Genomic DNA, 13,924 nt, shown 5'->3' with positions numbered 1-13,924 from the left:
CTAAGTCAACATTTTTCAAAGTTTTTCTGAAAACCACTTTTCTCCATGTTTCATGATACTCTGTTTATTATTGGCCGAAAATATTTTTTCGGTTTTTCGAAGTCCACACCTTCCCCTCGATACACAATTTTGGACTCGAGGTAATGCGATCTCGGAAGGCAGGCCTCCCCTTTGCAACACGAGCTCTCGATACGGGAGGTACGTATCGTAAATGACTCGGACCGAACATTTTCTAAGTCAACATTTTTCAAAGTTTTTCTGAAAACCACTTTTCTCCATGTTTCATGATACTCTGTTCATTATTGGCCGAAAATATCTTTTTTTATACATATAAATTTTTCTCGAAATTCTAAATTTTTCAGGTTTTCAATGGCATAAAATGGCATAAAATGGCATAAAATGGAGACTATTTCTATGGAGAAAATGGAAAAACCTATGAGTAATTCTCCATTTTCTCCATTTATGCCATTGGCCCCCCCCACAAGCATCTATTATTCATATATATATTATATAAGACGCACCATTTGCTTGGAGCACTGGAGCAGGCGCTATGATTAAACAATGGTCCCGTCAATAAGTCTTAAAGTTTTAAAGGATCAGAGTGGACGAAATCGCCGGTTATCTCTACCCTCTTTTACAACGGATAATTCAAAGTAGCCCGGTTTCTGGGCTACTTTTAATTATATGCTTATTTAAGGCGGGGGGGGGGGGGGGGGGGGCGATTATCATGGGATGGGATTGTATGCGACTCATTTTAAAATGAGTCATATACAATCCCATCCTCACACCAGGTCATGTGACGTGTTACTAACACCACGTGACGTGTTACTAACACCACGTGACGTGTTACTAACACCACGTGACGTGTTACTAACACCACGTGACGTGTTACTACTAAGTGTGTTATCCTGTGTTATCCTGTGTTATCCTGTGTTATCCTGTGTTATCCTGTGTTATCCTGTGTTATCCTGTGTTATCCTGTGTAATCCTGTGTTATCCTGTGTTATCCTGTGTTATCCTGTGTTATCCTGTGTTATCCTGTGTTATCCTGTGTTATCCTGTGTTATCCTGTGTTATGTGGTTTAGAAAAACGCTGGATGAGAAGGCGTCTTAACAGTAAAATATTTAAATAATAAATATTTTAGCGCTGAGGAGGTATAATACTAAAATAATATTAGCTTGTTTCCTTTTTTCTAGCATTATGATCAAGATCACACAATAGCACAACTCACACGGCACTTTTCACACCGGAAAATGATGTAATGTGATAGAAATAAGATCAGCCAAGATAAAAGCTTCGTTTTGATGTATGTGCCAGCTTCCAAAGTGGGATCATACGCACGTTGATAATGTACAGATTTAGAAAATGCTGACTTGTGAAGTGGAACTGCCACTACCGGTTCTGCGAGGATCAAAAGCTCCAGAGAGATCTCTTTGATCTTTTATTGTTATGATTATGTACATTAACATTAAGTGCAGATTTCTGCCGGGGTTTGAAGATGCCGGGGTTATGATTAAATAATTATGATGTAATGTTGTTGCAAGCTTCTCTAACCAATACCACGTATCCTGTATTATCCCATATCACATGTCTAATCTAATAAAAAGCCATACCTGCTTGTTCTGGCTTAAAGTTGGTGATATCGTCCATGATAACAAAGTTAGAAGTAAGGGCGGCCACCTCGTACGCTGTCTGTCCGGCCTTGTTGCGTATCGTCTTGTCAATGCCCCGGTAGAGGAGTTGTCTGGCACAGTGGACCTGCAAAGAGGGGTTATCACCTTGTGATATCATGAGTAATGACGTGGGATACTGGGAGAGGCTAGTGACGGGGTATATATATATATATATATGTGATAATAACAAATGAAATGGTTAGTATGGTGCCAGCGGTGCAGTGGGTTCCCCCTCTCTACCACTCACATGATGTGGTGCTTGTGTATAATGTGGCATCCCTGAAAGCAAGCAAATATGGATGGTCAAATTACACGCAAAGTAACCACTGTAGCTGACCTTGTTAAAGCTAGCACTGATGTGAAGAGCCGAGTTGCCGGCGGAGGTCTTGCCGTTTATCTCTGCTCCGTACAGCAGTAACAACTCCACTAGGTCTGTCTTGCCTCTTTTACAGGCCTGTGTTAAAACCATATTAGCATTTAGCACGTTATAGCATATGTAATACTGGGAGAGGGGTTACTTCGGGACATTAGCAGGTTAGGCACTTGTAAATATTGGAAATGGGATTGTACGGGTTGTAGAAAAAACACCGGAAATGTAAAATTAGTGAGCTCCCAAGCCTCATCGAGACCATCATGGGTTGTCTTAAAATTCCTGCCTATTAAAATAGATTCCCTAACTACATTACAAAAACTGCGGTGTCGTTGTTGACTATAACTAGCACAGGAATGTAAACAATGCACAAACCTGATGTAACTCATGCCACTGTCCAGTATTATCCACTATATTAAGATCACATTTCTCCTTCAGCAGTATTTCAGCAGTTAAGGTACTATTTCCGTCGCAGATAGCGTTATAAAGAGGTGTCATGCCCTTCAAGTCTCGAGAGTTAACAGAGGCTCCCACGTCCAACAATACCTGGATCATTGACCACGTTAGAGATCACAGTTAAATAGTTGATCTGTGAACTAAGAATTACAGGATGAAATATTAGGTAAACCAGGGGGACAGTGTTACATTTAACTTAGACATAATAAACGGCGACCTTTGCGACACGGGAGGGCACGTGGTTCCAGCATGTGCTGTGATAAATTCTGACAAAACTCTTTAGTTTCAGAAATATGTCATTGAATAAACCCTGTGATGATTTAATTCATAGTCTGGCCATCGGCGCCGGCCCTATTTAAGGTGTCTCTATGAACCATCCAATATAAATAGAAACAGCTGTCAGCTACTTGCAATGCGTTGAAAGATCAAATTTTGCTTGCCCGTTCCCGCCTCTTCTATACTACAATAATAAATCACAACGTAACGCGCATTGACGCGCGCACTAAAACATAAGCCCTATGTAATGTTTTCTCTGTAAAGTAGTTGTTGCGCCCTTCTGCTACGTTTTCTAAGTGCTTTAGAATCATTCGTATTATCATCACATTATTGAGGGTAGCAAATCAAATAAATTTGATCGGCGTGTACATGCCATCATGCAAGAACTGGAGGGATTTTTACGCAACACTGAGTTATGATCTATAAGCTGCAGTCAAAACACAAAATTATCGAAAATCGTGTACGTGCAGATGTATCGATCGAGATTTGTAATCGTTTTCACGTTCAAATTTATTTACTTTAGTGTTTAACTTAATCCGAGAGATCACAAGCTTACTCTAAATGTAATAATCACATTAAATTAATTAAATGAAATTTTCTAAACCGATCAACTCCTTAGCATTTCGTCAGCTACCAGCTGAACGTCACCAAGTGCACACTTAACACCGGCCAATTGGGAATATTGGAGCGCCCCTCCAGAGCTCCCTTTATTGGATCTATATTAGGAATCCATCGTTAACATATATTACTAGACTATTATACACTGACGTTATAGCAGGCTAATTTTAGAACTTACTGCCAGAAGTGCTGCTCATATCTTTGTGGTAGATATCTTGGTAAACAAGGCACACCAAAGATAAACAAAAGTCGGCGAAATTAGACTGGTTGGACTGGTTATAAACTGGTTATAAACTGGTTATAAACTAGGACTGTTGTTCTCAGTTTAATTACTAGAAAGTGTCGGACTATATACACTGGCATGGTTAAAAGTATGGTATGGTTAAAAGTATGGTAGTACGACATTATTCATGGGAGCAAGTTTAACACGACAACAGTAAAAACATTGCAGCAGTACTTTAACAGTACTATACTGAAGCAGTCTATTTTACTAACATTATACTCTTACCACCATTAAGCCATTATTACCACGCCCTGCTTAGTTTTAGTAATCGGGTTGAAATCTTCCACAACAAAAGTTTTCTATGTGCCGGGCAATTGTAATAATTATTATCGTACAATAGGAGTAACTCAACTGCCAGACTTTAGAAAGTTAGGAGTAGACATCAGACATGGGACAAATAAAAACACGTTTTCGAAGCAAGGTTAAAATCGATCACAATGAACGTTTTATTTATTTGATCTATTCAGGTAGGGTTCAATTCAGCTGCCAGACTGGTGACAAATTGATTCATGAGTATTGAGTTGCCACTATTCATTGTTTATTATCACAAGCATTGCTCCATTATGTACTGATTATAAACATCTCTAAAACTCGGCTGTTTAGTATCCATTACCAAGATGAAAGAGTTGCAGCGTTATAAAACTCAGTGTTTCAGTGTAGTTAAACAGCTAACTAGATGTGGTAGACGTCATACACATTTACAAGCTGTATAACACACTGACACTGCTCGATACTATTGTTCTCAAACACACACACACGTCACCAGATATCTTATATCTTCCAAGTTGGAAGTGTAAACAGAGGGGATCTCACACTGCACTTTCATTATAGGGAACATACTTGTTACCTGGTAGATATACACAGATGACACATACCTGCCCACATACCTGCACACAATTAATGATACTGTCCAGTCATGATCTATCAATCAGTTATCAGTTTAGACTACTCCATAGTTAATAGCTTTACCAACGAAATTCATTAAGCAATTAAGGCCAGCGAATCATCAAAGGCCCAGCATTGCAAGCAATCACAAACTTAACCTAGACAAAATCCCTTTCTGAGTCCTACCTCGCACGTTCAATGAGATAATATCTTTTCTACAACTAACCCCAATGTTCCAATAATAGTAATACGTGCCGTGCGTGCATTGGAATTTCCTTATCGGACTATGGAGATATCTCTTATCAATTAGATCAACCTGATCGAACCCTTTTAAATACCTATCTGCCCTTAATTTTCCCTCCCTCGTACCTGAAACAAGATCATATAGCCTCCAATTTAGCTGACCACAATCCTACAATAACAAGTGTAATATAAAGCAATTAAGAATGAGTGTACCTGCATTGACTCGTGCATGCCATTGACTGAGGCGTGGTGTAAAGCTGTGTACCCGTTCTTATCCCTAAACTCCAGGAATGCACCGTATCTACAAAGTAACATTATCATCCTCTTAGGTTCCTTACCCAGCACTGACTTGGTTAGCGGCGTGTCTGAAAACAGAGATATTTTACTTTTTACCGAGGCTCTTGTTTCCTGTTACCGACTGATTTACTTAGGTTTTACCAGTTTGTACTGATTTGATCAACTATTGGAAAGTCAGTAGTCCCACGAATGCCATGAATACCGATCTTATGTTAATATTGTTAAAAAAGTAGGCAAAGTTTTGGGGTATTGAAAAGTTTCAAGGAGGCACGGTCCCGATCAATTTAACTACGCATAACATATTGTAGCATTAGCCTTAAATGTGTTAGAATTAGTCATTATTTGCTTTTTGTGGTGACTAAAAGGGCGAATTTATCATTAAATTGCATTATCGGTATCAGATAGCATCATACGATATCGCAGAATAGTATTCATTCCTTGTTTAGTTGTTAAACAGGTTGCATTATTACGTAAATAAATACAAAAATATGCAGTTAGAATTGAATAAAAATTCAAAATCTTACGTCCAGAACCCCGATGAATAAAATTGGGATCCAATCCTCTCTCCAAGAATTTTAGACATTTCTCCAAATTTCCGTCGGACACATATTCAAAGAATTTGTGTTGAGAGTCCTGAAAAAGGTCGATATTAATGATATTAATGTTATCAAGAACAGATGATACAGTTCCAAGGAATCTGAGCTGTCTTAAAACGTGTGCAGATCAGACCCTAAACGAAAGATCTAACAATTAATCACATTCCTTACACTCCTACGCACAGGGGATTATATCCTAGTTTTATTGTTTATTGTCTATGTATAAAACTGCGACTTTGAAAACGTGACTTAACACTTAACAGTTTATATATTTATGTAAATTTATATTATCAGTATCACGGGGAACAAACAAGTTTCCTTTCTGTGTTTAAAATTTTCTGTGGACAAAATAATTAATCAAGGTGTTCCTCATAAGTTCGTTCACCAAACCCGAATATTCATTTACATTTCTCCGACCATACAAATAAATCTTGAGCCACAATAGGGCTCGTACACATATTACACAATCACTAAGGGGAGGGGGGTGGGTTTCGAAATGATAATGATTTGTAATTTTTACACAACAGCTATGTGAGGATGTGTAAAAGGTATTAAGGAGGGGAAGGGTATCTAACAATGGCTTAAAGTTGATTATGCAATATGTGAATGGCCCCACTCTGTAATGGATTACCAAGTCCAACATTGGATTTGGAAAATAGCGGCTACATAAATTGGCTACTTTAAATGGCTCTACGAGTTAGCACCATGGAACTAAATGCAGATATAGGTGATTACGGTAGACACGGACCATTCAAATTATAAGTTCCTTCAAATAATACTGGTTTTCTCATAGGGGTCGTTCACATATTACGTAATCAGTCGAATGATTACACTATAAGTGTAATTTTGACACAATAGCTATGTGTAAAAATGATTACGGAGGGGGAGGGGGGCTAACAATTGGCCAAAAATTGATTATGTAATATGTGAACGACCTCATACTCTAACACGCGTGTTATTCTATAGTCTATACGATTGGATTAGATACAGTTCATCTAAAAAGGGCCAAATAACCAGTTTTCATTCCACCCATAGTTGCGTTATAAAATAATGTAATTGTTAGCGGTGTGACATGGTGCTGTAAGTTTAAAACTATGGTTAATTAAATCCCTATAAGTGTAATGTTAAGCAAAGGGCGACCCTTACTCTTGCCGTAAACTGAGTAAATTGCCAACAGATAGAATGTAAACATTCTGTATTGTAAGGGTTTTAAGGTTATTCATGGTATGCATTGGTCTGGCTTTTCATTCAAATTTTATTCCGCTTTCGAATTATTATTGTATCTACACTTTTTAACCCTATATAATAATATCAATATCACATTCAATAGAATGCCCAATTTTGGAATTCCCCAAATTTTAACCAGTATTATACATAACGGATATTTTCTAAACTTTACAAAACATCAGGGATCAGATATTCGTGGCTTGACTGGCTTCTTTGATTCGTGTTAGTTACTATAAAAGTTTACCGAATAAAATATTTACCCCCAAAAAAGGGCACAAAGTGTCGGTTGTTATCTGAGTTATCAGTAATGGAAGTTTTCCCCGAGTGACACTGTGAGTTGTGACACTGTCGTAGATCTAAACCTAGTAAGTTTGAACATCAAAAAGAACAATTTAATCTTCTGACAGAGTTGCTCTATAAATAAACTTCCTCAATGCAACAAGCCTGTGATATTAAAAACATTTACCGAGAAAATCTTAACATAAAGCTCTGACCACACCCTTTTAACGCTCTTTCTGGATAACAATTATTAACGTACCCTGTTATACCCTGATCAATGCTGACAGTAAAAGTACGATAGTTCTACCTGTATTACCAACCACATACTCAGTCGGTGACTTACTGCTTTACTAACATTTTCAGCACTTAGTGCTGTCAAATTTTATAACACAAAAAGCAGCTCCTTTGCTTGGTCCGATAATGTACATAACCTATAGGCTTGCGTTTACAATATAGAATATTATATCCAAAAACACTACCCACCTTATTTGTGTGTTACTACTTATTAAGTTTTAAAATAATGAATTATTAAGTTTTTAACAGATGTACTCATACGCGACAGTCTGGTACCGTGATCCTGTGTTATATAACTTTATTTAACACTAAATAACTACACCGTGTACTTATTATATACCCAGACCTCCAGCCACAACTATTTGACAAGAACATATCAGGTATTTGGACTATTTAGTGTACAGGTCAGTATTATATACTACATGGGTATTATTTGTACATTATAGTCCAGGTTGTCGTGCTCTACACACACGACACTAATACTAACTGACTGTCCGTGTTTTACTGCTCAGTACCTCACTATAACTTACACTACTGTTAATAATTACACCCCTTGTTACCAGATACCTCCCTACTAATTCCTAGGAAATAGTTCACCTGATATTAACTATCCCAACTATGAACTAGACGACTAATTCTCTGAAATAAGCGAACTGTCAGCGGGATTCCGTAGTGTCAAACCCCCTTCCGTACCCACCCCCCTTCCTAACTCTATTAGACTGTTAAGTGGGGTGTCGAAACCCCCTTAAATTACGTACTTAAAATAGACTTGCGTACCCCCTCCCTACCACGCTTCAACCTCGGACGAAATGCTCGGAACGTTAGGAATGCAAATGCTCACATCACCAGCCAGATACCTTACTAGAATCTAGGGCTGATAGATATTTCACATCTGGTGGGAGTATAGTGAGGATTGTTTCTGTAGCGCGGTGGGGTTGTGAGAGTTCTACGGCTTGACACGTCTCTCTAAGAAGGTGATAACAACTGTTATAAACCAGGTTCCCAAAAACAGGCTGAACTATGTCACGTGACGAACATAATATGTCATACACGGTACCACAACTTGTTATATTAAAGCTAAAATGGGCAGGAAGTTGGGAAATACTGAACAGGTACAAGTTAGGTTTTTCATCAAGACCTACCAAATCACACTGTGTTCAAACATCACACTTTTTTCAAATCACACTGTGTTCAAACATCACACTTACATGGCTGACGTAATCGGAATACGAGCCCGATAGTCGGCGTAACATTCTCAAGCCACGGAGAGACATGACTACGAGCTGACGACGAGCTGCTACCGTTTTAACAGGGTCTCATACAATGCCACTAGGCCGCTGCTCTGGTCTGATCATCGGTGGGTGGAACAGAGCTTGAAGTATGAGGACTTGGTTAGATCACGTGAGAAGATTCTATAAGAGAGTCTGTCAGTCAAATATATAGCTCACGTATGTGACCTATAACGCAAAATATTTTAGGTGTTTAACTTATAAAGTTTCTTCCGATAAAATTATTAACGTCACATCCCCCGAACTAGCAGTGAGGTCCCTGTCAAGTGGTTACTCATACTGTCACCTGTCTGTAGTCGTGAAAAATGTATCAGTTCGAATAGAGTATGGTAAGTTAAGTATGGTAAATATTTTCATCATTCAACACATTTATTGATTAACCGCTAAACTATTCGCAGCGAGCAACTATATTAGCGTTGAATAAATTACAAGGGTAAGTGCGAAAAGTTTTCAGTAGTGAGAACGTGAAGAGAAAGAATTGCTTGGATAATATCTCAGTATGCTCTGAAATCTTGATGGAGAGAGAGAAGGGTGTAAACAACAGCTACTAAATAATGAAGATGACGACGCCGTATAAAATGCAATCGCTACATAAGCGGATAACAAAACATAGCTTATAAAATGTTAAAAGGTTCAGCGTGGAAGCACGCCAAATCAAAAATAGTCTATTCTAATACTCGCCAACAAAAACACAAAGACAGCTCTCCCAGTCAAGATAAGTGACCTAACAGATGTACACTAGGTTAAACAGTAGTCTTGAAACACAGCAGAAAGATTTGCCTTAGCTGTAAGGAAAGCAAAGGACCGATACAGCGGCCTATAAAGTGCTAATATATTTTCATGTTGAGCCATCATCACGTTGTCGCTGCACACATAACAGAGAACTGAGCCGCTGGCGCTGCCAACTATTTTGAGATTTTATTTCTTTCATTCTGGGGCTTCTCTTCAATGCTTAGGCTCACCCTTTTAAGATATGAAGGTAGAGGCTGTACAAATAAATGTTAAAAAGATTAAGTATGTAATTGGGGTTGTAGTACACGATTACAGGACGCATAAAACCTTTTTAGCGCGCTAAGTGGATGTCAATTGTAGCCTCGGCTACATAAATTTGAACCTCTAAATTTTCGATGACAGTAAAATCAACAGGTTTTTGGAGCACATGCAGTACCAGTTTTCAAGACATTATGGCATTGACGTCACTTTAAACTCTCGGGATCCCACTGATATACCATTTCAAGAGCCAACGTAAACATTTTTTCATGAATAGGAACGAGTTTTATTAGAATTGGAATCTTTCAACTTGATTAGGGAGAACCCATCGAGAAAAGATCATCCAATCAGGAAGAGTAAACAGGATTGTGTAGACTTGCAGACTATGATGATTGACCCTGGAGATTGTATCGAGTTTAACTATGAACTTGTACACGCACAACGTTACAATACGAAGTCCTGGATATAATCTTAGACGTTTAATTGAGCAGCAGCACTTAAGCAGTTAGAGGAATCCATTAAAGAGGGATGTTATGGCAACTGGCAGTTAAAAACTGTTGAGGGTTTCCTTACCTACACTTCTGACATTCAGCTATTTCAACTATTAGCGGCGTACTTATACAAAACTTAATAAAAAATGTGTCAGCTTCATTTCCAAATGAAAGGCACGGATGCTCAAAGATGAAACCAAAAATAATTTGGTGTGCCAATCTTTGGGTACTGAAAAATCATTTTATTTTAGCCACTGAAATTGTTCTTGCAATCAGAATGTAACAAAGGTGTGGCCAGTTGCACCCATATCTATGGATTCGCAAAATGTGAAAATGCGCTTAAACAAAAAATTTGTTTAAACAAACTTTTTGACCAATAAAATATTTCAATTTCAGACTTTAAATATTCTCTTGTGAAAAACAAGCTATCACACAGCAACACCTTTAGCGAGTTCCGTAAGCTTATTGTACACACCAGTACACCTGATAGTACACTATTTTTACTAAAATTTGACAGCAAGATAATATTGAGCTGCCTGATTTCTTTTCATATTATAGGATATATTCGTACTTTCAAATATCATTTCGAGACAGGTGCTGAAATTTCAAACTTCGGAGCTAACTTGATAATGGATAATATTAAGGATATACATTACAACCACTTCAATTTAACTGTAATAGGCGAGATCTGTTTGTCAAACATTACACTAAAATGAAATAATGTGATTACATGCTCAAGTCTATGGCAAAGTAGAGAGATTATGAGATTATTTATTATGTATTAAGTTTGTCTGCAATCCTGGTATACATCCTATTCAACATATCTTCAGAGTTACAAGAGCAATGTATCGAGTACTATGTGCAATAAGGACCCGCGTGAGTCGTGTAGCCTACACATCTTGATTACAGCGCCAAACACAACCGAACATTATTCTAGCTTACTGGCTTGATTATTTTTGCCGCTGTATGAAATAAATCGACATCAGAGTAATTTATTTAACTTATTAATATGTGACCTTAATTCTAGTAATTTAAGCCAAAGAAGAGTTAAGGATCTTTTCAAAATTAGTGATTGTGACATGAAAAGAAACAAGTGGCGAGCTCTTACTATTATCTAGTTGACTTATTGGTTTACAAACGGGATCAAATTTAATCATATTATTCATGTTTGAACAGAGTAAGTTCATTATTTATGAAATAGTTTATAAATATATATATATATATATACGTTACATAGTTTGATAACGGTGCAAAAATTATTTTGTTTTTACTCGCGTTTTTGTCCCAATTGGGTATAGTAGATGATATTGAAAGAAGACTGAATTATGATGTGTAGCAAGATTGCAACATTTTTCCATCTAGATTTATGACGTCAGAGTTTAAAGTACTATTAAAAAGCACGCTCATTGCGCTTCGCTTCAATTGCCCATGTGCAAGATTTTGGGTCACGTGAAAACACTCCATATCTAATATCTGTGATAATTAATTGGGCACGACTTCCTACCATGTGGAACTGATCTGTGAAGATTATTGCGGGATCTCTGACCAATAGGTTGCACAATGCACAATGCACATGGGCTACCTCACAGAATTTGCTTTTGAGGGACGAGGGTGTATTAAATGTAATATAATGTATCAAAAACATTGTAACACCATAAAAATATATCGTCAAAGCTTTCCCCAATTATTTACGTGAGTGTATCACTCAAAGTCGATATCTCGAATATTCTATTTGCGGGGCTTTTGTCCCCGAAAACATTTATCATTATATTATCGGGGCTCTGGATAAGGTGACAATCGGATGTTGCGTAATCACTGAGGGTGGGGAGAGAGTTTCGAAATGATCAATGCGGTCATTCTTTACAATAGCTACGTGTAACTGTGATCGGGTAGAGGTTTGAGGAGGGCGGTCGGGAAATTACCAAAAGTTCATAACTTAATGACACGTGTTGTGTGAAGCGAGATAATTAAGATAAAGTAAAGGTATTAATCCCACTCCGGAGAGTTTTAATACTTTCAACACTACTATATCTTAAGTAATGATCTCAGAATATGTGTCTGTGTGTCTGTCTGTGTGTCTGTCTGTCTGTGAGCGTGTAATTTCCGAGCGGCCTAATCAAGAAAACGGTTAAAGTTATGAGACTGGTTTTTTCGGTATAGTTTCGGCAAAACTCAGACGAAGCCAAATGATAAAGGTTTTTAAATCGGTCGATGGTAAGTGGTTTAATTAATGGTTTTGTACCACAAATGTGACATAAAATGGATCTCTCTTTCTCTCCCTGGCTCTCTCTCTCTACTGCATTATATGTAGCTAATTAGGTTAGCCGCGAAAATTCATACTTTCATACGACATTGTAATGCGTGTTTTCGAATATGATAGGCGGGTTTATATTTTTGCATTTCAACTGCGATAGTGAAGTCCCGGCCGTAGGCACGGGTTACACTAGTAACAAACAATTTGAGGAAACGATGTAACAGAGTCGATATATTTTAATGTTGCCATGGGGTGGCAAGTCCCCATACATCGTGGTCTGGTAGTTTTATTGCGCCTTAATATTATAGTATACAGAATACAGATCCATTACTTGTCTACCAAATAAATCTGCAAAGTGATCAAATTTACCGATAGCACTATTATACCGTATCATCACGAGTCACGACTAGAAGTGTGACTCTATTCTTGTGGAACCTAATAAGACGGGATAGGATAAGAAAGGGACCAGCATTTAGGGGATTATAATAAGTATCGTGCACTAATATGAGTCACTGTAGCAGCTCGGGACTCCTAATAAAGTTGATTTGATTACACATTCTTACATCTTGGTTATACTAAGCACGCGTCAACTTTACTTTACTTATCGTAACAATATTATCGACTTTACTAGTGTAACCCGTGTCTATGGCTGACACTTCATTATCGCAGTTAAATTGCAAAAGTATAAACAGTTAAGGTTAAAACAGTGCAAAAGTATATGAACACGATCAGTCGAAACCGGCCGCATTTGAGTGAATTTAATTCTGAGCGCCCCTAACGTATCCAAAAGTAATACTTAATAGATAATCGGGAGCAGGACTCTAGAGCGGGGGACCCTAGAGCGGGGGACTGTAGAGCGGACTCGGTCGGAAGTAGGACCCTAGAGCGGAGTCAAATCGCCAGGGTAGGACTCTAGAGCGGAACTCCCTTACAGCGCTAGGACTGAAATATCCTCATGCTACTCTAAAATTCAAACGATTTCTTTGATAAAGAGGTATAATTATGAACTGGTCGTAAGCGAAATACCGACCAAGTACGTGCACTCAAGCAGATCATTTAGGAATGAGGATCTCATCAGTGACACTTTAGCACCTACTAAGGGTACCCATGTTCACTGTTCAGTCTGGTGACAGGGTATGATCTAGATCAGATCCCATCGCATAGCGGTTCCTGTTAGTGATTTCGATAGTGCAGTATTAATGTCACGGAGAATTTAGTTTTAGTATATCACATTCGATTCCTACTCCTCTTTACAACTATCTACAATATGCAGAGTAACAGTCATTACTCAACTTCTCCTGGTCGCCTCTACACCCTTAGAGATTCCGTTTTTGATACCCCTAAACCTCACGTCCACCCTGCGAACTTTTTAGACTGCAAAGTGAAGACCATCTACTCCCGT

The 13,924-nt window shown here is 38.1% G+C and overlaps 3 protein-coding genes across 16 annotated transcripts in view; 1 reads left to right on the top strand and 2 right to left on the bottom strand.

Moving 5' to 3' along the window:
- The window catches only part of LOC134814934 (uncharacterized), a 125,204-nt gene that overhangs the window by 75,896 nt on the left and 35,384 nt on the right, over positions 1 to 13,924 (bottom strand). The gene's annotated exons all lie outside the window — the stretch shown is intronic.
- Positions 1 to 13,924, bottom strand: part of LOC134814937 (SH3 and multiple ankyrin repeat domains protein 3-like) — a 50,896-nt gene that overhangs the window by 25,241 nt on the left and 11,731 nt on the right. For 6 of the 8 annotated variants that reach the window (XM_063823291.1, XM_063823292.1, XM_063823293.1 and 3 more), the window contains 5 exons: positions 5,627 to 5,735; positions 5,019 to 5,170; positions 2,420 to 2,590; positions 2,012 to 2,128; positions 1,615 to 1,759 (listed from right to left, as the gene is read on the bottom strand). In XM_063823291.1, the coding sequence (XP_063679361.1) occupies positions 1,615 to 1,759; positions 2,012 to 2,128; positions 2,420 to 2,590; positions 5,019 to 5,170; positions 5,627 to 5,735 (694 nt within the window). Of the gene's footprint in view, positions 1 to 1,614; positions 1,760 to 2,011; positions 2,129 to 2,419; positions 2,591 to 5,018; positions 5,171 to 5,626; positions 5,736 to 8,706; positions 8,873 to 13,924 lie in introns of those variants that run through there. The other 2 variants (XM_063823294.1, XM_063823297.1) reach the window with 1 other exon arrangement.
- LOC134814939 (cleavage stimulation factor subunit 1-like) overlaps positions 10,475 to 13,924 on the top strand; it is a 58,545-nt gene continuing 55,095 nt past the window's right edge. Inside the window, exon 1 of one of the 2 annotated variants that reach the window (XM_063823300.1) lies at positions 10,475 to 10,480. The gene's annotated coding sequence lies outside the window, so the exon portion shown is untranslated. Of the gene's footprint in view, positions 10,481 to 12,270; positions 12,305 to 13,924 lie in introns of those variants that run through there. The other variant, XM_063823299.1, reaches the window with a different exon arrangement.

The sequence above is a fragment of the Bolinopsis microptera genome, chromosome 5, assembly GCF_026151205.1.
Source record: "Bolinopsis microptera isolate Bmic1 chromosome 5, MBARI_Bmic_1.0, whole genome shotgun sequence".
NCBI lineage: Eukaryota > Metazoa > Ctenophora > Tentaculata > Lobata > Bolinopsidae > Bolinopsis > Bolinopsis microptera.
The sequence above is the reverse complement of the archived record's forward strand: the minus strand, read 5'-3'. Positions and strand labels throughout refer to the sequence as shown.